This window comes from Giraffa tippelskirchi, chromosome 3 (genome assembly GCF_054371585.1).
Source record: "Giraffa tippelskirchi isolate mGirTip1 chromosome 3, T2T-mGirTip1v1.2.pri, whole genome shotgun sequence".
Classification (NCBI taxonomy): domain Eukaryota; kingdom Metazoa; phylum Chordata; class Mammalia; order Artiodactyla; family Giraffidae; genus Giraffa; species Giraffa tippelskirchi.
The window spans coordinates 181,506,432-181,530,360 of record NC_137277.1 but is presented as its reverse complement, the minus strand read 5'-3'; the positions used below and the strand labels follow the sequence as shown (position 1 = coordinate 181,530,360).

The window sequence follows — 23,929 nt, the reverse complement described above, 5'->3', positions numbered from 1 at the left end:
CCTTTTCTAAAACCAGCTTGAACATCTGGAAGTTCACGGTTCACATGTTGTTGGACCCTGGCTTGGAGAATTTTAAGCATTACTTTACTAGCATGTGAGATGACTGCAATTGTGCAGTAGTTTGAGCATTCTTTGGCATTGCGTTTCTTTGGGATTGGAATGAAAAATGACCTTTTCCAGTCCTGTGACCACTGCTGAGTTTTCCAAATTTTCTGGCATATTGAGTGCAGCTCTTTCACAGCATCATCTTTCAGGATTTCCCCTTCCAATCACTGCCTAATGCGTCCTTCTCACAGCTCTCAGAGTTAATCTTCTAGAAGTCAGAGCAGATCATTTCTCTCTCCTCCTTGAATTCTCCGGCTTCCTGTTACTTACAGGATTCAGTCCAGACTCCTTTACCTGGTGTTTGGTACCTTTCATAGCCTGGCTTTTGCTTGCCTTTCCATTCTCTGCTCTTGTTTGCGTTTTCATTCCTATTAACGCTTTCTTCTGGGCATCTGTTCTCCTACCAGGCCAAACTAGTTGTCAGTTCCCAAACATGTCAAATAATCTCACACCTTCATACATGCTACTCTTTCTTCCTACGTGTCTTTCCTCATCTTGCCATTGAGTGGTAGGCTCCTGCTCCCCCTTCAAGACCCAGTTTAGCCACCACTTTCTGTGAAGCTTTTCTAACCCCATGCCACCCCCAGGAGAATTGTTTCTCCATCCCTACCATAGCACTTTACTCATTACAGCTTTTAACATTTAGTGTAGTGATTACCTATGTTTAATGAGTCTGTCTTATTCATGTAACAAAGCACACAATAGACAATCAAATGTTTATTGGAAAAGGAATTACTTCTTTTCATTACTACTGTAAATCCAAATAATTTAGATCTCAATACTAAGCTAAAATAGGAACAGGGTTGGATAAAGGGGATAAGAAAGGTTAGAAATTGCCAGCTCTTCTCCCTACCTGACAATGCCAGTCCACCAGTTTGCTCTTTCTTTTGGACCTTGCAGGTGGTGAGGATCCAGGGAAGTTGAGCCATGCCACATTGAAGAATGGCCATACCACCCTCATAGGGAGCGCCAGATCTTCTAGTCCAGTCCAGGTAGAGGAAGAGTCGGGAAGAATAGCAAGTCTTAGAAAGCCTGTTCCAGAAGAGGAGCCGAAGAAGCGACTAGGTAATCAACTCTGGATTTTTTAGTTTAAGAGCCATGGACCAGTCATTCTCACTTATCTCGGGGGATTGCAGGAGCCGGGGGAGAAGTAATCCAGAGGGACTTCTGTTACCCTCTAGCAATTCTTCAACTAGTTGCCGCTTGAAATAGAATTTCTCCCCTCGTTCTTATATTCACAAAATACTTAAATTTGTGATTCTCAAGGACTGAGGTGTGTTAGTTGCTCAGTCATGTCAGACTCTTTGTGACCCCATGGTCTGTAGCCTACCAGGCTCCTCTGTCCATGGGATTTCCCAGGCAAGAGTACTGGATTGAGTTGCCATTTTCTTCTCCAGAGGATCTTCCTGACCCAGAGACCAAACCCAGGTGTCCCGTGCTGCAGGCAGATTCTTTACCGTATGAGCCAACTGGGAAGAAGCTATTAAATATCGGATGTATGTAGGGTTTTTTTCAAGCTAAACATCCCTTCTCCTTCACCCAAGGGACTCTGTGTCCAGTTGTCTGGCTCTTGTGTGAAAAATCACTATCATAACAAGCCTCTCTTACTGATTGAGAAAGCGTTATATACCTAAAGTGTGTGAGGTTGGGAAACTTTGTCTGTAAACCAACCTGTACGTTAAATAATAGATGGAGTTGACCATAAGTGGTAGATGTGTTACCTTTTTCAGCCTGTCTTGTAACTCTCTTTCCTTTTAAATCCCATATGTTATTTCACAGGCTCCACTGGAAGCCAGCCTCATTCCGAAGCAGAGTTCGTTCCTGAGAGTATACCCAAACAGCCTTTACTTCCCCCTAAAAGACACTTGTCCTCTTCTGATGAAGCAAATGAAGGGCAAGCAAAGGATGCCACTTCCTCTGGTAGCTTGGCAAGACCCAACTCGTCCGCCTCCACCACTGCCATCACCACAGCACCTGCTGCTACTATGGCTGCCACGAACCCAGCAAAAACTGTCCATTTCTCTGGCCCCCCTTCCCAAGCACCCAGGACTCTGCCCGCTGCTCTTGCCAGCACTAACACCACTGCTACCCTGAGCCTTACTCACACAGGCCCTGCCAAGCAGCCCCCTATTCCACCCCCGAAACCAACTCACAGAAACAGCAACCCTGTCATTGGTACGTAAGTCTTTAGCTTTCCATTGTTTGGGGTTTGGTTTGGTTTTAGATGGTTGTTTTATTGGAGAATTGGTACAATATTGATTTGGTCTGTGAGAGAGTTCTCCATAGCTTGTCCCTTTGAATGCCCTCAGTATAGAAAAAAGTCTTGAAAATGAGACAGATGGCTATGAATGGAAACAGAGTGGGGTCAGATAGCACTGAAATTAGGTTCAAGGTTTAGGAGATTAATATTCATTTTTCCTAAAGCAGTGTTTCTGAACTGCTATTTATAGTTGGGGGACTAGACATATGAACAGACCACAGTGGGTTTGACTTATATGGTGAAAGTTTCTTTGTTTGTTTTTAACCTACTTTAAACTGCCAATGCATGCCTTCCTTCAACATAAACCCAGTAGGTAAAATGATGATTGTGGAGGCGCCTGTGTAACTTGTGATTCAGTATCTAGCACAGTATGTTCATGGGGAACTGCAAAGCTACTTAAACTGTCCTGATAAAATCACATTTTGTCTTGGGAGAGTTAAGGATGCTACTCTTAATAAAATGAGTGGTAGAAGAATTAAAGCAAAAAAAAAAAAGAATTAAAGCAGGGAAGACAGTAACTTTTTATTGTTTTAGTAAGTTTTTTATATGTACAGGAATCATATTTAGATTGGTTTTCCTTATATAAATTTAGAGGAATTTTTAAGAAAGGGGGGAGAAGAAAAAAGTAGTTTCTGAAGAAAAATGATATTAGGTTTAGTACTGCTTAAAGTTTTTGTTAATGATTGAATGAAGAAAGAAAAAGTGTGCTCATTAAATGGCTAATTAACTAAATTAGGTGGAGTGACTAGAACCTTGAAAAACAGGTTAGAATTCATTGCGAGTATAACAGGTTGGAGTAGCTTGAGAAAAACAGGATGGAGGTTATTATTATTATCACCACCTTGTATAGATAGTGCCATGTTGACTTATCTCTGAGGATTAAGGAACTTTCATATACTTATTTTCAAAACCTCCATATGAAGTTTTATCTATTTTATCTAGTGTATAGTTAGGGAAATAAGAAAGTGAAGAAGTTGTGATTGACTCAAGGTTGCAGTTAGTGAGAGATAGAAAACAAATACAGGCCTTTCAACTCTGGAGTGCAGGCCTCTGTCTGTACATTTGTGTTTTCAAACTGTTGTTTATATAGGGGTTCTCATTGTGGTCACCTGGAGGGCTTGTTAAAACACAGAGTGCTGGGCTCTGCCCTTAGAGTTTCTGATTCAGTAAGTCTGGGGTAGTGCCTGAGAATGTACATTTATGATGAGTTCCCAGATGATGCTGATGCTCTGTATATGGGAACCACACATAAGGAACCACTGCTGTCTGTACTGTATCCTGGGCTAAACTACTATAGAGGCCACTCTTGGCCTCGGGTGAATAGCCCAAAGCAATAGGCCCTGTGACTAAGGGATTGACAGCAGTCCATAAGCAGTCCTCAGCTGAAAGAGAAAAATAGGATAGTTCACAGAGTTTTTATTAAAGTTAGATAGATTTAAAGAACTATTCTTTAGGGAGTTCCCTGGTGGCCTAATGGTTTAGATTCCAGGCTTTCACTGCTATGGTTTGGGTTCAATTCACGGTCAAGGAACTGAGATCCCACAGACTGCAGGGCACGGCCAAAAAAAAAATTATCCTTTATTCTGAAATTATGGACCTTCTTGATTCTTTGGCGTTAAAAGGCCATTTCTTTCATGAAAGGGTTATGTTCATGAGTGGTTTACTGAATATCAAGGCTTAGTTGAGGGAATTCCCTTGTGGTCTAGTGATTAGGGCTCCATGCTTCCACTGCTGGGGACCTGGGTTCAGTCCCTGGTCGGGGAACTAAGATCCCAAAAGCCATGCAGCATGGCCAAAAAACCCTTAGTTGAAAATAATTAAAATGTAAAGATTAACAACCTGAGATTGGTTGAGAATGTCTTTTTAATAATGTTGGTCCATGAAACACAAACATTTGGAACCCAGTATTTAGACATTGCTGTGTGTTCTAACAGGCATGATAGAATTAGGACTAAGGACTAATTAGGAGTGTTGGGACTAAGGAAGGACCTCCATAAATAACTGATGAAGGAAATTGTAACCCCTCCAGTGAACATTTTGCATCCTTCCCCTGCCAAATGCCATTATCACAGTGTGTATACCTGAGGTCCTTTCCTTTTCAGGTAAATGTTTCCCTTAAATCACTAAAGGTAACTTGCTTTATCAATTCAGTTGTTAAAACACTCAGATTTGATCTTGTCAGGGTTGGATTTTGTTGTAGATGGAATAGCTAACCACTGTTTTTAGCCATTTCCAGCAACTGAACAGCAACAATTTTTAGCCAGCCAGCAAAAATCCAATCTACCAGAATATATCTCTTTCATTGATCCTAAAATTTCCATTTTTGAATACTTTTTTATAAGTATATGCAGTATTTTTCTAGAAATACCTTTTAAAATTTTACTTATGAAGAGTGACATTAAAACATTATCATATTAGCTAGACTTTTACTTTGAATACTGCCAATGGAATGGGATTTAGAGCAATTAAATTTTTTTATTTTAGGGAAACTTGAGGTGTTGCTGTCTAGGTAAGACATATGAAACCTTTGTAAACAATTGGTGGGACCAAAGTGAGGGGTTTGGGTAGAGGGTCGGAGGTTGGTGACCAAGAGAACTACTGTTTAGAAAGTTAAAAAAAGAGAGAGAGAGAACTACTGTTTAATTATTTTGCCAGGTTGACCTTTTGTGACGTGACGATCCACTTCTTAAAAGCCATTTGGAGCTCTAAAAGGGACTTTGCTCAGTCGACACCTGAGACATGTGGGCTTGGCGGGGGGGATCACATCAGGATACATACTGTCATGGTGCAGGGGAGGGGCCTCTCATCTAATAGACATGTGTTGAGGACCACTGTGCGCCAGGCACTGTGCCCCACCCTGTGAATATGCTGATGGAGACAATGGATGCCCTGTTGTCAAGGAGCCCATGGTGTACTAAAGAGTGGAGATGGCAGATTGGACATAAAGGACAGGAAGAGATGTGAACACTAGTAAAAAACAAAGTCAGGGGAATCCAAAGGATGGACCCTCATAAGAATGAGTCCTGGGAACTAGCTGAGTCCTTACCAGTTTGTAGTATGATCTTGGGCAAGCCACCTAACTTTTGGAGCCACAGGTTTTCCTTCTGTAAGATGGTGAAGATGATCTCTTATATAAGAATATGGAGTGTTGTTAGACCAAAGAACTTATTAGCCACATTTTTTTTTTGTTTCTTTTTGTATTAACTTTATCTACACCAAAATCAAGTCATAAAACGTTGTCATGTTTGTTATTAAAGAAGTAAGAAATTTCTCATTAGAGTATTAAGGTAGTGGTCTTCTTACACCGCTATATGTCTATTGGACCGTCTACATATTTAAATATTAATTTTTTGTTTCAAGATGAGATAGAGAATAGCAAAGCCATAGAATGATATAATTAGCACAGAAGATGAAGACTGAACTCAGCTCTAATTCTAGGTCCTGGGCTGGCCCCTCAAAGCACTGTCAAACCATCTTAAATTGAGGTACTGCTTTCTCTTTTCCAGCTGAACTGTCCCAAGCAATAAACAGTGGTACGTTATTATCAAAGCCGTCCCCACCTTTACCACCGAAGAGAGGCATTCCATCAGCCTTGGTACCCACCTCTGAGTCTACTGCTGCTGCCACCACAAAAGCACCAAGTGATCAGAGAGAGAAGAGCACGTGCGCTGTGGGCTCTGAACCCCTGCTGACTCCCTCCCCGTCCTCCCCACTGCCTGTTCATATACCTCCGGAACCCCCTCGGTCCCCTCCATTCCCTGCTAAGACTTTTCAAGTTGTGCCAGAAACTGAGTTTCCACCTTCCTTGGACCTACCCCAGGAGATTCCCCAGCAGGAAAGTCAGAAAAGGGAAGTACCCAAGAAGATGTTGGACCACAGCTTTGGGGAGCCCCAAGTACCCCCTAGGCTGCCCCCAGTCCCGCTGCACATCCGAATCCAGCAGGCCCTGACCAGCCCACTTCCCATGACTCCTCCCTTGGAGGGCTCTCATAGAGCTCATTCGTTGCTCTTCGAGAACAGTGACAACTTTTCTGAGGACAGCAGTACCCTGGGTCGGACCAGGTCACTTCCCATCACTATTGAAATGCTAAAAGTGTGAGTGCCTTTCAAGCTTGCTTCTTGTTCCCTCTTTACCCTAGCTAGCCTTTCTTGGGAAAAATTACTTACAGAGAAAATGTGAATAAACTTAAATTAAGAAGTGTACTCAACAAATAAGACACGTTCTTGAATTTGGACTTTTACCCTCCTGATTTCTATAACATTGTTTCCATGGCAGAAATTTCCATGATACATAAATTACAAACTTCTCTACTTCAAAATTAAAACCACTGTGTATTTTTATGTCATATAGAGGAAGCAGTGTAACATGGTGCTTAAGAACATTGACCTTGGAGTAAGATGGTTCTGGGTTCACATCCCAGCTCTGCCTCTTATTCACTAGCTTACAGTAGTGTGTGTTACTTTACCTTCCTGCTCTTTAGTTGTCCAACCTGTAAACAGGAATAATACCGACCTCATAAGCTTGTGAGAGTCAATTAGACAAATCTGAAAGCTCTAGTGCCTGGCATATGATCTTGGTAGAGAGGGCAGAGAGAAGCCTGAAGAAAAAGAAGGGAGCTCTGAAAGATGGCTCAGTATTCCAGCCCCATAGACCGGAACTGCTCATCTTTTCTCTAGTTCATCTGTCCCCACTCAGTCTGTTCAAAGTAGCATTGGTACTTATTCCTACTTTGTCTGTCTTTTTAAAATTCAGACAAATTGTGACTGAAGAGTAACATTTCTTGGCAAGCTGGAAATTTGTCTTACTAAAATAATTGTTGTAGAGCTGTTGCAGTATCCTCCTTTTTATTTGTTCTGCTGTAAATTCTTGTACTTCCTGGTCTTATTTATTTCATATCCTGGAAAGAGACAGTTAGGAATTTGAAGTAGGTTAAGTCATAGTTTTATGCCTCCAGAATGTAAAGGGAAAAAGGTAGTTTTCATCTTTACTTCTCTTTGCTTCCTTGGTTTAAGAAATGGGTTCAATATTTTTATTGAGTATCTTCCATGAGCCAAGTACTGTGTTAGATGCTGTGTAGTCTTCTCATTTAATCAGACCAAAGCAGACTTGCATCTTATATATAGATCATGAAGTCCTGGTGTGCCAGACACAAGCGCATTCTAGAATTTGTCTATTTCATTCTCACAACAAGCCAACAAGGTAGGTATCATCCCCATTTACAGAAAAATTAGGTCACTTAAAATCTAGTAAATAAGTTGTAGCTCTGGGATTTGAAACCAGAGCCCTTCAGATTAATGACTGCTAAAAAGTTTCTTAGCAAGATTGTAAAAAATAAGGAAAAGAACTATAAATTATTTCATTCATGAACTTTTTACAGTTATTTAATAATTTGACTTGCAAATCAATTACTCTTTATGTCTCTGAAAGGGAAATGTAATTATGTTAATTTGTTAGTCCAGACGATGAAGAAGAGGAGGAGCAAAGCCGAATATTTGCATTCGATGAAGATGTAGCATCTACCTCAGTTGTTCCTAAACTACCACAGTGTCTGCAGGAGGAAGAAGAAGGGAAAGAGAGTGACTCTGATTCAGAAGGTCCCATTCAATACCGAGATGAAGAGGATGAAGATGAAAGCCATCATAGTAAGAAAGGGAGAGAAAGAGAAGGAGAAGGCTCTCTTACCGAGACAGATATGTGTGGTCTTAGCAAGTGTAAGATGCATGGATGCAGACACTCTCTCCCACCGAGTCGTCTGGCTGACTGCTGTTGGAAGCCTCTGGGAAAGACGCTTATCCCTGCTGTTCCCATCATACAAGCCAGTGAGAGGGAGCCCAGTAGATTGAGTCAATCAGGTTTTTATGTGATTAGTTTTGATTTTAAAAATGTTTATCTTGATGGTATTAAGAATGTGGAGTAAAGTCAAGTCGGTGTTTGGGCTTTGTGGAAAAACCAAAAGTGATACTCTCCTTCAGCCTGATAAACTTAACTATGTTCATGGGGCAAAGGAAAAAAAAATATATATGTTCATATGTACACATCTGCGAATAATAGAATCCTGATTCCTGAAAATGGAAAGCAGTTGTAGGAGTAGGAACCTTCTGAGGTGTGTTAGTTCGAATGCCTCTGTGTTGTAATTCAGAGAATGTCCCCTGCTTAGATGATCCCTCCTCGAGCAGCTCTTACTAAGAAGAAAATGTAGAGAGAGAACTCGTAGAAGGGAGAAGGTATATTTAACCCATCTGAGTCCATCTGCTACAAAGATTTTTAGATATCATCAGCTTTACCCCCACCTCTATGTTAGGTCACTCATTGGAGGCCAACTAGAAAGCTGGGATTCTGATAATGTTTGTTCAGATTCTTACCTAGCTCCAGGAAAGGTTGAGCCTGAACCTTCTACATGTTTTTCTTTCTCTTGTGCAAAGGTGCTCTGGCCAACAAAGTGAAGAGGAAAGACACGCTAGCAATGAAGTTGAACCACAAACCTAGTGAACCAGAAATGAACATGAATTCTTGGCCTCGAAAAAGCAAAGAGGAGTGGAATGAAATCCGACACCAGATTGGGAACACACTGATCAGGTAGGCCTTTTCTTAGAATAGATTGATTTGATTTGATTATGCCAGTATATGTGGGCTTCCCTGATAGCTCAATTGGTAAAGAATCTGCCTGCAATGCGGGAGACCCCGGTTCGATTCCTGGGTCGGGAAGATCCTCTGGAGAAGGACTAGGCTACCCACTCCAGCATTCTTGGACTTCCCTTGTGCCTCAGCTGGTAAAGAATCTGCCTGCAATGTGAGAGACCTGGGTTCGATCCCTGGGTTGGGAAAATCCCCTGGAGAAGGGAAAGGCTAACCAATCCAGTATTCTAGCCTGGAGAATGTATTAGAGACTTCCTTGATGGTGGAGCATTCATATATCCTTTTTTTTTTTAATTTTAGAAACAGCATAATTAAAAAAAAAAATACATGTTGTACACAGATGGGTATCTTCAACGAACTTGGAAATTAAGAAACTAGATGGCTCTCACAGCTTTATACCATAAGATAGACATGCTGTTGTTGTTGTTTAGTCACTGAGTCACGTCTGACTCTTTTGTGACCTCGTGGATTGTACCCCGCCAGACTCCTCTGTCCATGGGATTTCCCAGGCAAGAATTCTGGCGTGGGTTGCTGTTTCCTTCTCCAGCAGATCTTCCTGACTCAGGGACAGAGTCCACATCTTCTGCATTGACAGGTGGATTCTTTACCACTCAGCCACCAGGGAAGCCCCAAGATAGACATAAGTATGTTTTTTTTTTATTTTAGTTTCTAAGAATTCAGGTGGTTCTTAGGACAGCAAGGCTTTTCTGGCATTTATCCTGTTGCTCAGCCCTGAGGTCCCAGCCCAGTTAAATATCACACCCATGATTTCCATTGTACCTGTTTCACATGTTCCATGTAACTGCCTCCTTTCAAAGTGTTAGTATTAATATATTTTTCAAGTCACTGGAACCAAAAGCATAGAGAAACTGAATGCAAGCCAGCTTCCTGCATATGTACTATAAGTAGAGCCCAGGTATACAGACAAGTGTTTGCCCACCTCAGATGTTTCTCTTGGTAGAGTAAGGAAAAGAAGGTGGAACTCTTGGCATAGTCCTTAAAAATAATTACATAAGGATGCCTGTTCATTAAAATATATTCTTTCCTACCTCATACACCAGGCTCTGCTGTTGGCCAAGATGGCAATCTTAATGCAGACCTGTGGCCCTCTGAGTATTACCAGGTCATCAAGATTAGGAATTAGTTAAAAATGGGGATTTTTTTTCTTTTTAATTTTATTGAGATATAGTTGACATACAGCCCTGTATAAGTTTTAACATAGAGCATAATGATTTGACTTACATACATCATAAAATGATTATCACAATAAGTTGAATGAACATCCATCATCTCCTATAGATACACAATAAAAGAAACAGGAAAAATATTTTTTCCTTGTGATGAGAACTCTTAGGACTTACTCTCTTAATGACTTTGATATATATAACATATATATTAATTATATTAATCACGTTGTATATTACCTCCCTAGTATTTATTTTGTAACTGGAAGTTTACACCTTTTGACTACCTTCATCCAGTTCCCTCTCTCCCACCCCCTCCCTCTGGTAACCACGAATCTGATCTCTTTTTCCATGAATTTGTTTGGTTTTTGGAGTATAGTTGACCTACAATACTATGTTAGTTCCTGGTACACAGCATAGTGGTTTAATATTTCTATACATTGTGAAATGCTCACCACAATGAATCTAGTTACCATCTGTCTCAATACAAAGATATTACATTATTATTGACTATATTCCTGACAGATTGCACATTTTATCCAAAAATGGCAATCTTTGATAATATATTACTTTTTTGCTTTATTGCATAGATAGTTGCTCATCTTTGAGTATTTTTTCCCAGGTCATAATAGTCTTAGAAGAGCTTGTTGGATATTAGCAATGAATGGTCTGAAATTGAAATGCAGAAATATGAGAGATGAACATTTATAATAGCAACTTACAATACCATAAAAAAACTTTAAATATTGTGGATAAACCTGACGAAAGATTATGTAAGACCTGTGCATTGTAAAATATAAAATAATGGTGAAGAAAATAAAGAAAACCTAAATATATGGAGAGAAATAACATTTTCTTGGATCAAAAGTCTCATTATTATCAAGACATCAGTAGATTTAATGCAGTTCCAATCAAAATGCCCCTTAGTGGACTTTAACTGACAAACTGATTCTACAGTTGTCAGAAATATAAAGCAACTATGAAAAAGAACAGGATTAGAGGATTAACACTGTCTTGTTTTAACCATATTATAAAGCTAAAGTTACCTAAACACTATGAAATTGACATGAAGGAGGATGAACAAAGAATCAGTGGAACAGAAGAGAGAGCCCAGGAAGAGACTCACTCATATATGTACAACTCATTTATGACAAAGGTACAAGGACAGTTTCATTGAGAAAGGAGGATCTTTTCAACAAATGGACCTGATACAAAAGCAGCTTCAATTCATGCTGTGTATCATATTTTAAAAATTGAGTTTTATTTTAGACTTGAATATGAAACTATAGAATTTCTAGAAGAATATGGTTTAGACAAAATTTTCTTAGATATGATCTCAAAGCATGATTCTTAAGAGAAAAACATTGATGAATTGCACTTTATCAAAATTTTTTGTTCTGTGAAAAATACTTTTTCCACATGCCCCAGGGCAACTAAGCCCATGCGACACAGCTACGGAGCCCACAAACCCTAGAGCCCGTGCTCCACAAGAGAAGCCCCAACAGTGAGAAGCCTGCACACCACAACTGGAGAGTAGTCCCCACTCACCACGACTAGAGAAAGCCCATATGCAGCAATAAAGACCCAGCTTGGCCCAAAATAATAATTTTTTTTAAAAAATTTAGAAACATACCAGAAATAAAGGTGGAAGAAGCAGAAGACGTTAAAAGACACATCATGAAAAAAGATATACAGATGCCAAGTTAGCATATGGGAAGATGCTCAACATCATTAATCATTTGTTGTTGTTCAGTCACTCAGTTATGTCCGACTCTTTGCGACCCCATGGACTGCAGCACACCAGGCTTCCCTGTCCTCCACTATCTCCTGGACTTTGCTCAAACTCACATCCATTGAGTCAGTGATGCTATCCAGCCATCCCATCCTCTGTCGCCCCCTGTTCCTCCTGCCCTCAATCTTTCCCAGCATCAGGGTCTTTTCCAGTGAGTCAGCTCTTCCTATCAGGTGGCCAAAGTATTGGAGCTTCAGCTTTAGCATTACTCCTTCCAGTGAATATTCAGGATTGATTTCCTTTAGGATTGACTAGATTGATCTCCTTGCAGCCCAAGGGTCTCTCAAGAGTCTGCTCCAGGGACCTCCCTGGTGGTCCAGTCGCTAAAACTATGCTTCCAGAGCAGGGGGCCTGGGTTTGATCCGTGGTCAGGGAGTGCAGCCAAATAAATAAAAATACTAAAAAAAAAAAATGTCTTCTCCAGCACCACAGTTCAAATGCATCAATTCTTCAGCGCTCAGCCTTCTTTATGGTCCAGCTCTCACATCCATATATGATTACTGAAAAAACCATAGCTTTGACTAGACGGATCTTTGTCAGCAATGTAATGTTTCTGCTTTTTAATACAGTCTCTAGGTTTCTCATAGATTTCCTTCCAAGGAGCAAGCATCTTTTAACTTCATGGCTGCAGTCACCGTCCACAGTGATGTTGGAGCCTAAGAAAATCTGTCACTGCTTCCACTTTTTCCCCTTCTGTTTGCCATAAAGTGATGGGACTAGATGCCTTGATCTTAGTTTTTTGAATGTTGAGTTTTAAACCAGCTTTTTCACTTTCCTCTTTCACCCTCATCAAGAGGCTGTTTAGTGCCTCTTCACTTTCTGCCATTAGAATCGTATCATCTGCATATCTGAAGTTGTTGGTATTCTCCCAGCTATATTGATTCCAGCTTATGATTCATCAAGTCTGGCATTTCACATGATGTACTCTGCATGTAAGTTATATAAACAGGGTGATAATATAGAGCCTTAACATACTCCTTTCCCAATTTTGAACTAATCAGTTGTTCCATGTCTGGTTCTTTTGCTTCTTGACTCACATACTGGTTTCTCAAGAGATAGGTAAAGTAGTCTGGTATTCTCATCTCTAAGAATTTTCCAGTTTGTTGTGACCCACACAGTCAAAGGCTTTAGCCTAGTCAGTGAAGTAGAAAAGTGAGTGTCAGTTACTCAGTCGTGTTTGACTCTTTGTGACCCCATGGACTGTAGCCCGCCAGGCTCCTCTGTCCATGGGATTCTCCAGGCAAGAATACTGGAGTGGGTTGGCATTTTCTTTCCCAGGGGATCTTCCCGACCCAGGGATTGAACCTGGTCCCCTAGCATTTGAGGCAGAATCTTTACCGTCTGAGCCACCAGGGAAGCCCCAGTGAAGAAGAAGTGGATGTTTTTCTGGTACTCCCTTGCTTTTTCTATGATCCAACAAATGCTGGCAGTTTGATCTCTGGTTCTTCTGCCTTTTCTAAATCCCAGTTCACGTACTGCTGAAGCCTGGCTTGAAGGATTTTGAGCATAATGTGAAATGGAAAGGAATGGATAGAATACTACAGAGCAGTAAATAGGAATGAACTACTAATAATACCTCTGCTTATATGGAACTCAGTAATTATCCTGAGTGAAAAAAAACTAGACAAAAAGAATACATACTGTATGGTTTTATATATAATTTTGGAAAATGGAAACTATACATAAAACAAGTCATTGTTTGCCTGGGGGCAGGAGGGTTGAGAGTAAATAGAGCAGATGAGTGTTTGCCTAGAGGCAGGGAGGTAGTGATTACAAAGGAAATGAGACTTTGTCAGGAAGGTCACAGTAGGTAGAGTTGTACCTCCCAAAATGAATCCTAATCTCTGGTACATACGGTACATACGTGCTCTGTTGTGTCCGACTCTTTGCAACCCCGTGGACTGTAGCCCACGAGGTTCCCCTGTCCATGAGATTTTCCAAGCAAGACTACTGGAGTGGGTTGCCATTTCCTCCTCTAGAGGATCTTCCCAACCCAGAGATCAAACCCATGTCTCCCCCGTCTCCTGCATTGCAGGTGAATTCTTTACCACTGCACTGCCTGGAAAGCTGGTACCTATGAATGTGACCTTATTTGGATAGGGGGTCTGTGTAGATATAATCAATTTAAGATGAAGTCATACTGGATTTTCTTGGGCTCCAAAATCACTGTGGATGGTGACTGCAGCCATGAAATTAAAAGATGCTTGCTCTTTGGAAGGAAAGCTATGACAAACCTAGACAGCACATTAAAAAGCAGAGACATCACTTTGCCGACAACAGTCCATATAGTCAAAGCTGTGGTTTTTCCAGTAATCATGTACACATATGAGAGTGCAACCATAAAGAAGGCTGAGTGCTGAAGAATGGATGCTTTTGAATTGTGGTGCTGGAGAAGACTCTTGAGAGTCTCTTGGGCTGCAAGATCAAACCAGGTCAATCCTAAAGGAAATCAACCCTGAATATTCATTGGAAGGACTGATGCTGAAGCTGAAGCTCCAGTACGTTGGCCATCTGATGCAAAGAGCCAACTCATTGGAAAAGACCTTGATTCTGGGAAAGATTGAAGGCCGGAGGAGAAGGGGGCGACAGAGGATGAAATGGATAAGATAGCATCACCAACTCAGTGGACATAAATCTGAGCAACCTCTGGGAAGAAAGTGAAATGCAATGGAGCCTGGCATGCTGCAGTCCATGGGGTTGCAAACAGTTGGACGTGACTTAGCGAGTGAAAAATAACAACAACTTACTAGATTAGGGTAGGCTCTAATCCAGTGACTGGTGTCCTCATAAGGGGAGGGAAATTGGGGCAAAGAGACTCAGACACACATAGGGTGAATGCTCGGTGACTAAGGCAGAGACTAAGGTGACACATCTAAAAGCCAAAGAACACCAAGGACTGCTGGCAACCATCAGAAGCCAGGATAGAGGCAGGGAACAAATTCTCCCTCAGAACCTTCAGAAGGAACCAGCCTTACCAACACTTGGATTCTGGACTCTGGCCTCCAGAACTGTGAGAGAATAAATATCTGTTCTAAGCCATCCACTTTGTGGTAACTTGTTACCACAGCCCTGGAAATCATTCCAAGGATGATGGATGTGTTCCTTCCCATGATTGTAGTGATGATTTTACAGGTACATACATATGTCACAATATCAAATCATGCAATTTATTGTATGTCATTTATACCTTAGTAAAGCTGTGGTGTTATGTTTTTTAATGAATGTTGAAAAAAGATGGTCTTGTTCAGAGAGAAAAGAAAAACTTTGAAATACATATAATTGTAAATTGTATATAAAATGGGCCTGGGAGTTTTACATGCAACCAAAGAGTTACTAGCACAAAATTAGATACTGTTGAGAATTATACATTAAGAGTAAGAAATGGAGAACTTTCTGATTCTAGAAATGACAAGTTTTCATTGGTGAATAACATCTCAGATCTGGGAATGAGATAAGAAACTTCATCAATATTTCCGAGAGGACCAAAATTAAAATCATAGGTTTTACAGACTATAACTCCAAAAGAGAGAACCTTAAATTCCAGTGGTTCCTAAACCACTGGTTTAAAAATCAAAAGAAAGACTTCCCTGGTGGACCAATTGATAAGAATCTTCCTGCCAGTGCAGGGTACACAGGTTCAGACCCCTGTCAGGGAATTAAGATCTCACATGCCTTGGGGCAGCCAAGCCCTTGGGCCACATCTACTGAGCCTTTGCGTCCTAGAGCCCATACTCCACAGCAAGAGAAACCACCGCAGTGAGAAGTCCCTGCCCACCGTAAATAGAGAAAGCCTGCTCGCAGCAATGAAGACCCAGCACAGGCAAAAATAAATAAATAATAAAAAGTAGTGCTTCAAAATAAAAATTTAAAAAAGAGAGGGGCTTCCCTGGTATCCAATGGTTAAGATTCCATGCTTCCAACGCAAGGGACACAGGTTCGAGCCCTGGTTGGGGAACTAAAATCCCACGTGCTACAGACATGGCCAAAAAGTACAAGTTTAAATAAATAAGTAAATAGAGGGGAATCAGAGTCATATGGGAAGCATTACAAATATTTATATATGTATATATACACACATACCCATATAAAATCTCAGTCCTCAAAATCAGAATCTTTATTAATATCTTTGGGATTTGTGTTAACCCATATGCTGAAGGAGCAGATCTGTTTGGGAGTCACAAAAGCAGTCCAAATGTTCATTTTACACATGAGTTCACTCAGAGTCCAAGCTTTTTTGTGGTGACAGAACTTGTTGTCATCAAAGCTAGTTTCCTGTTTGCCGGTACAGGCCCTTTTTACATTGTAATATATGTATTAATACTTTCAGTGTGAAAAATGTTTCATAAACAATCAGTTAAGCAAATAAAATATCAAAACTTTGAAAATTTTTTGATTTCTTTCTAGTGTAGGGACTAACATAAACTAAGACCAGAACAGATCCATATAAACAGGATTGGGTGATTTAACACAGACAAAACCCTTATTTATCTCCTTTTTAGACGACTGAGTCAGAGACCAACACCAGAAGAACTAGAACAACGGAACATACTACAGCGTGAGTCCAGATATGGAAATGAAGATTTCCATAGTGTAGATTTTCTTTGTGTAAATCTGACTTTAATATACATAACAGAAAAGAGAAGCATTTTTCAGCAAGGGCCGAGCAGAGAGTATTCCAGCCAAGGAAGAAGTATTCATAATTTTTCCCCCTGAAGGAACATAGTTCCCCAAGCTTCCTTTATAGAAAATCATTATGATACTGTTTTGTATACTGGAATGCTCCAGAAAATTGTATTTTAATATTCTCATAGTATCCTGCACCTACCTTGGGCATTTGGCCGACCCAATGTTTGACTACACCTATTGACAAGAAAATTGTCTTGAGTCCCAAAGTTAGTATTTATTCTGACTTGGAGCCTGTAAGAATTATCTGTGTGTAATCATTGAAAAGTTTGATATGCCGATTGCCATTCTGAAGTAACATTCTTTGTTTCTGATATCAACTGTAGCTAAAAATGAAGCTGATCGTCAGGCAGAAAAACGAGAAATTAAACGTCGGCTCACTAGAAAGGTATGCTGCCCAAGTAGTCAGTCTCAGTCTGTGTCTGGTATGTGAATGACCTGTTTGACTGGAAAGAAATGAATTTGACTTCAATTGCCATAGATTTCTGTGAAAATAGAACACATGATGAAAGTATAGAAAACAATACAGCATTATAAGAACTTTTTTTTTTTTCATTTTAACTATTTAAAGAAAGCGTGGCACAGGAAGGTGCTCAGTAAATATTTGCACAAGTTTTGACCTTTTCTTTTGTAGACCTGGAATTTTGGTATCAACTAAAACCTGTGGAAGTATGGAAACAGTAACAGGAAGAGTGTGTAGTGTTTGATTTTGCAAGGCAAACCAGTCATATTCTAATGAGAGAAACAACTGACTTGACCTTAGTTACACCTGTAAAGTGTGAAAAACCAAGTAAGATTTTCTCATTGGTCCCAAATCAGTTAGGGTAGAATCATTTCTGTCGCAGGCTTGTTTTAGCCCTTAAACTCTGGGAGTAAGCCATTTTTCCTTTGCCTCCCTCATTATTATTATTAGTTGGTAATTACCTCCTGTAGATTCTTGGAATTGGTCTGAGTTCTGTAGATATTTTTTAAAATGTACAGGAATCCCCAGGAGAGCGAGGAAACTATAGACATTCTCCTCCTGATTTTTCCTACTTCTCCCCTTCCCCAGGACCAGAGGAATTATCCTTGATAGATTGGGGGTGGCTAAAGGCCATCACAAGACTTTAAAGGCTTCAGATTGAGCAGGTTAACTGATTGTTCAACCTTAAATCTTAATTTGTTATGGAATCTGGTATCTTGGGTGTTACTCATGTTAAAAGGAAATTCACCCTTAATGTCACTCATTAATAGATATTGCTTTCATATCCAGTGTATTCACCTTCTAGTGTATTAGATATGAGTTTATAGCCTGGACCCTTTTGCTACCTAACATGTGGTCTGTGGACCAGCAGCATTGGCATCACCTGGGATTTGTAAGAGCTACAGAATCCCATGCCCCACCCCAAATCTGCTTAGTCAAATCTATACTTCAACCACATCCCCAAATGGTTTGTGTGCCTGTTAAAGTTTGAGAAGCACTGGTTATACTGGTTTAATAGCAATTCTTGGTTCTCAATCTTGGCTGTGCATCATGGAGTTTAAAAAAACAAATTCCTGATACCCAGAATCTGAGGATAGACCCAGGGATCAGTCATGTTTAAAGGTCCCAAGGTGATTCCGTTGTGCAGTGAAAGTTGAAGCTCTGGATTAGAGGCAGCTTGAATGCATGATTGATGCCTGGCTCCTGGCATAGTGAACTGAGGTCCTCCATTTCTTTCAGCTCAGTCAAAGGCCAACTGTGGCTGAACTACTTGCCAGGAAGATCCTGAGGTTTAATGAATACGTGGAAGTAACAGATGCTCATGATTATGACCGGCGAGCTGACAAACCTTGGACCAAACTGACCCCTGCTGACAAGGTGTCTGTCATTTGTCTGTCTCTCTTTATTTGAAGGATACAAGACATCAACTAGAAGGGGGAACCATAAACAAAATTTCTACTTCTTGTATAATGTTAAATGTCTAATTAAGATACAAAATACCAAGAGGTACAAACTAAAACATGGACTTCTTCACCAAAACTTACAGAAGAGAAAATCCCTGCTGTATTGCAGGGTACAAAAAGCTGCAAGGAAATAAAGCATATTTTTTAACAGGAGTTATGTTTCATTGGAAGGAGTTTGTATATTTTAGTGGTATATTTTAGTAATTACCCATATTTCACTTTTACAACAGGGAAAGCATTTTTACATGCTGCGGAAACTGTAAAAGCTACAATCTCTCTTTTGAGCTCTTCAAGGGTTTTGATTTAACTGGAGATTTCAGGTTTATTATGAGACAAAGGTTGTCAGGAAGGCAATGTGCATCATGCTCAGAGCCGCACAGAGAACTGTGTGTTCACCTGACTTCCTCCCTCCCCCTGGGTTGCCTGGTCAGAGTTAAGCACAGTAGAGACCAGATGACAAAGCACGCTGTTGCTGTTGTAGCAGACAGAAGATGCTGAAACATGTTTGTTTCTACTCTACAGGCTGCCATAAGGAAAGAATTAAATGAGTTTAAAAGCTCAGAGATGGAAGTTCATGAGGAGAGTAAACATTTTACACGGTAAGACCTAAATACTGGAAGCTAAGTAGAACTCCACCAAAAAGCAAACGAGGCAGAGTTGTTCAGCTTGGAAGGATTCTAACGTGAAAGTGAAGTCACTCAGTTGTGTATGACTCTTTGTGACCCCATGGACGCCTACCAGGCTTCTCTGTCCATGGGATTTTCCAGGGAAGAATACTGGAGTGGGTTGCCATTTCCTTCTCCAACAACAAAAGAACGATACTTGGTGTTAATTGCACAAAGACTATATTAAGAGAAAGAGATGAGAACTAAGAGGCATAGTTCATGCCTTATGGAGTATGGCATTTTATGTATTTTATATCTTACTTATTACTTGCAGTAAACATACCAGGTGTGTTCATATCCCCATTTTATTAATGAGAAATAGACTCAAAAGGGTTAAGTAAGGTGCTTGACTTGCACGACCAGGATGTGGGAAAAGGAATGAATGACTAAAAGCAGTTGGGTGCTCTCTTTTCTGCACCTCACTGTCCCAGGTTATGGATACGGGATGGTTGCTAAGCTGGAAAGGAACCTGCCCCCTCTGGTTTCAGTCCTTTCTAGCAGTTGATCTTACCAGTTCAGTGTATAAACATCATGAAAAAAGCCACGAAGCAGCCAAGAAGCATTTTGATTTGGAATTACTGGTGTGATTAAGGCCCCAGCCCATACCTAAAGACTCAGGTAGCCACAAATGGAATCAGTAGAAGTATCTAGGTGACTCTCAAAACACTTATAAGAAGAGGCTGAATGAAAGAAAGTATGATGACAATTACAGTTTGCTATAAAAAGAAGGAACAAGCAAAGTTGGAGGACAAAATATTAAACATTTTTCAATCAAAGTACAGAACAAATGGTTATTTTAACTACAGAATTTTTTTGTACTGAACTATGACAGAATTAGAGAAGGCAGTTTCTTTGAACAACAGTTATGCCATTCAGGGCACTGTAATATGACCTCAAATAACAAGCCATACTTGTCAGTAAGGAGATTATAGTCTAAGCTGGGAAGAGACCTGTGTACCACTCTGTACAGTCAATATGATAAATGCCTCAATCATTCTGAGGGCTGAATCTGTCAGGTTTCATGTCCCAACTCCACCATTTCCTGCCTGTGTCAGTATTAGCTATTTTTATTAGTAGTAGCAGTAAAGTACCATAGTGAGCAACAGTACAAGAAAGTCATAAAGAAGGTGACGTTTAGGCTACGTCTTACATTATGTAAAAGAATTTATTTGCACAAGAAGGAAGGAAGGGGACTTCCCTGGTGGTCCAGTTGTTAAGGATCCACCTGCCAATGTAGAGGATACAGGTTTGATCCCAGTCTGGGAAGATTCTATGTGCCGCCAGGGCAACCAAGCTTGGTGCCACAGCCACTAAGCCCAAGCTCTAGAGCCTGTGTTCTGCAATAACAGAAGCCACTGCAGTGAGAAGCCCCCCGCTCGCCACAACTAGAGAAAGCCCATGCACGGCAGTGAAGACCTAGCCCCACCATAAATGTTTTATTAAAAAGAAGGAAGGAAGGAAGATTGTAAGCAAACCTGCCAGCTTTAGTGGGACTTTGAGAGGCAGGAAAATGTGTGCTCTTTGTAACAAAACCTGGAGCTGGAGCAGAGGACGGATGGGGGCAGCATGGTAAAGGTGAGACTAGCAAGATGGGTTATGGTCAGGTTCAGGAGAGCTTTGACTCTTATGTGAGGATGTTGGAACCTCTGGGGTTCGTGTATTTGGGAACAAACCCTGGTGGAAGTTTGGAAAGGGATTTGGAAGAATGAAGAGACCAGCAGCAAGGAGACCAGTTAGGAAGCAACTGAAATAGAGTGAGTGTGCTGCTAGTGCAAACCAGGGAAGATAAATTTGAAAGACATTTCACGCGTAGAATCAACCAGATTTGGCAATCTGTTGATTACAGGGACATTTTAAAGAAAGTAATCGAAATGACTGTTCGATTTCTAACATGATTTTTGAGGACTGTTCAGTCGATAAGGAGTTCAGGTGAACAGTTTAGGACACTTATTCAGTAAATATTTATTCAGCACCCACTACATGATAGATACAGTGCTAGGTGCTTGGGATATAGCAGAGAATAAGGTAAAGTCCCTATCCCTAAGGAACTTTTATTCTAAAAGAAGACAGACAGTGAACAAGCTAGAAAGTCAATTATATATGTTGAGCCTGTGACACATTGAAGGGAGCTGCCTAGAAACAGTTGGCTATTCAGCCTAGAGTCCAGGGAGAGAAAAAAGATACAAAGATTCAAATCTATGAGAAAAGATAGTGGTTCTTACAGAGAAAAGTGCTTTATATTTAAATGATGGACAGAAGAAAATGAATCAGGAAAGCAGATTGAGGAAAAGCAATTGAAAAAGAGGGAAAACATGGTGTTACAGAAGTCAAAAGAAGTTTCAAGAAGAAAAGATGGTCAGGAGTATCAGATGCTACAGAAATGTCAGGTTGGGTTAGAGTGGAGGAGAGGCAGTTTTTTTTTAATTAGAACATAACATTTCATTACTTTTAAGATAATACAGTTGACCTGTGAACAATGCAGAAGTTGGGATGCCCACAACCCTCTAAGCAGTTCACTTGAAAATCCACATATGATTTATAGCTGCCCTCCCTATATGTGGCTCCTCTGTATCCATGGTTCCATTTCCTATACATCCTATTCGATCATATAGTTCTGTGGTATTTACTACTGAAAAAAGTCTACATAAAATTGGACTTGTGCAGTTGTTGGACCCTGTTGTTCAAGAGTCAACTGTCATAGCAAAGCAGTCCACAACATCTGGTAACTTGGCTCTTTCTGATCATTTGTTTTAGCTACCACCGTCCGTGATGCTGAAATTTGAGAGAGGATCTAAACAACCCCCCAACACAGGGCTGCTTCAGTGTGCAAAGAGACACGGAGGAAACTTCAGCACTTCCCAGCACAGCCAGAATTGAGTCCTCTGGGCTACAGTTCTGGGGTGAACAGCACTTCGATGAATGTAGCATTTCACTGGAATGGATTCTCATGTGCGGCCTTGGGCAAAACTGAACATTTTGTCAGTGCTTTTGAACCGTATAATATTGCAGCATACCTGAGGGGTCTTCCCTCACCAGCCTCAACGTTCTGGGTCACTTGCAGGTTCCAAGTTTTATTGGCTGAACCTCACCCACGATGACTACCTGTGCTAAGGCACAGTTTGCACCATTGGCCTTACCTGCCCTGTCCTATTGTGAGACCCACCTGTATAGATGCTAAATTCTAGCTATCACATCCAGTTGGTGATGGGGGAAACCTGCTGGAGGCCCCCAACCTTCTGGGAAAAGGGGCCCCCACCTCCAGGGAGAAGCCTTCATTTCACACTGGCATGTCAGCTGAAAGCACTGCACTGTACTTTTTGTAACACAGCAGTACAGTCCTCTTCAGGCAACCCAGCCCAGGAGAAGCTCAGGATCTGACATGTTCTTCTTTTGGCACAAGTCATTCTGATTTGTATTTTTAAAAAAAAATCTTGAAGAAATGATGGGAGCTTAACATTTTTCCTCTCTGTTAAACAGTCTTGAGCTGCAACTAGATTCCAAGTTGGGAAAATGAGACGGCATATATGTTTTCTATATATAAAAACAAAACCAAAAAGGGCCTTTACATTAAGGCCATCTTGGCAGAAAACTGACTCAGGGCTCGAGTTGCTTAGGCTGTTGTATGTTTGTTGGACCAGATGATGACTCGAAATCATTCTCACCAACAGATGCATTCTCCCCCCTAAAGCAGAACTGCAGCTCTGCGGGAGCACGCGTGTGCTGTCAGCCCCCACAGTTCCAGCCAGAATCACAGCAAGGCCATGGGGGTGTGGGGACTAGAGAGAAAAAGGCCCTTGGGGTAGCCCCCCTGCTCCTCTCTGTTCCTCAGCACTGTTCGCCCTCTCCTGCTGCGCTCTTCCTCTTAACTCCTAACACTGACCCTCCTGCTCACCCTGGCTGGCAGCTTCCACCTCACTCAGCTCTCTTCTTCCAAGCTGGTGCCTGGGCATTGGCTCAGCCCCCTCACCCTTTTACATGTGTAATATATATTAATATGATTTCCTGAAACAGACAATTCAGTTGCTTTCTTTGAATTTTTGTTGAAAACCATATGCCTTACTGTGTCCCTCTAACCCCTATCCACTCTAAGTGGGAAGGAAAAAAAGTTTCTATTAAACTGATGAATGTGGCTTTTTCCCCTGAATGTTCAGAAAATTGTGGCTATTTTATAGATTTCTTCTGACTTCTTCTGCCAGTCCTTGTTGTCCTGTGCTCTTTCAGTAGATTTTTCTCTGTTCCTCCTTTTGCGTCCATGTAAGATTTGCTGAAGAATCAGAATATCAGGCCAAACAAAGCTAAAGTGACCTTAAAAGGCAGTATCTTCTCTCCGTATGGGGAATAGGGAGGTGTTTGGATTTCTCAGTAACTTTTAAGTGCTTTATGGCTATGGAGATACACTGGGCTTACATCTCCTGCAAGCTCCTTGACGTTTGGGATGACTGAGGGAAGATAAAGAGATGATTCTACAAAATTGTTAGAGGTCTGTATATAAGGTGACCACACATTAAGCGTTAACTTCTTCTAACCTTTCTATCTTGTTGGTTTGGAGACTATTTGGCTTTTGCCAGCATCCTCTGTGGCTTCAGATGACATTTTTCACACCCCATTCATTCCTTTCCTTTCCCTTAATGTGCCAAGCTTGAAACAGGATTTGATTTCCTGAGCTACTTGTTTGCT

General features: G+C 40.8%; 1 protein-coding gene across 15 annotated transcripts in view; it reads left to right on the top strand.

Moving 5' to 3' along the window:
- PHACTR4 (phosphatase and actin regulator 4) overlaps positions 1-23,267 on the top strand; it is a 101,814-nt gene extending 78,547 nt beyond the window's left edge. For 9 of the 15 annotated variants that reach the window (XM_081586221.1, XM_081586225.1, XM_081586220.1 and 6 more), the window contains 10 exons: positions 1,006-1,170; positions 1,885-2,280; positions 5,872-6,460; positions 7,821-8,008; positions 8,789-8,942; positions 16,478-16,533; positions 16,988-17,049; positions 18,364-18,501; positions 19,110-19,186; positions 22,007-23,267. In XM_081586221.1, the coding sequence (XP_081442347.1) occupies positions 1,006-1,170; positions 1,885-2,280; positions 5,872-6,460; positions 7,821-8,008; positions 8,789-8,942; positions 16,478-16,533; positions 16,988-17,049; positions 18,364-18,501; positions 19,110-19,186; positions 22,007-22,022 (1,841 nt within the window). In that variant the 3' untranslated portion in view covers positions 22,023-23,267. Of the gene's footprint in view, positions 1-1,005; positions 1,171-1,884; positions 2,281-5,871; positions 6,461-7,820; positions 8,219-8,788; positions 8,943-16,477; positions 16,534-16,987; positions 17,050-17,295; positions 17,452-18,363; positions 18,502-19,109; positions 19,187-22,006 lie in introns of those variants that run through there. The other 6 variants (XM_081586214.1, XM_081586213.1, XM_081586212.1 and 3 more) reach the window with 2 other exon arrangements.
- The last annotated feature ends 662 nt before the right edge of the window (positions 23,268-23,929 follow it).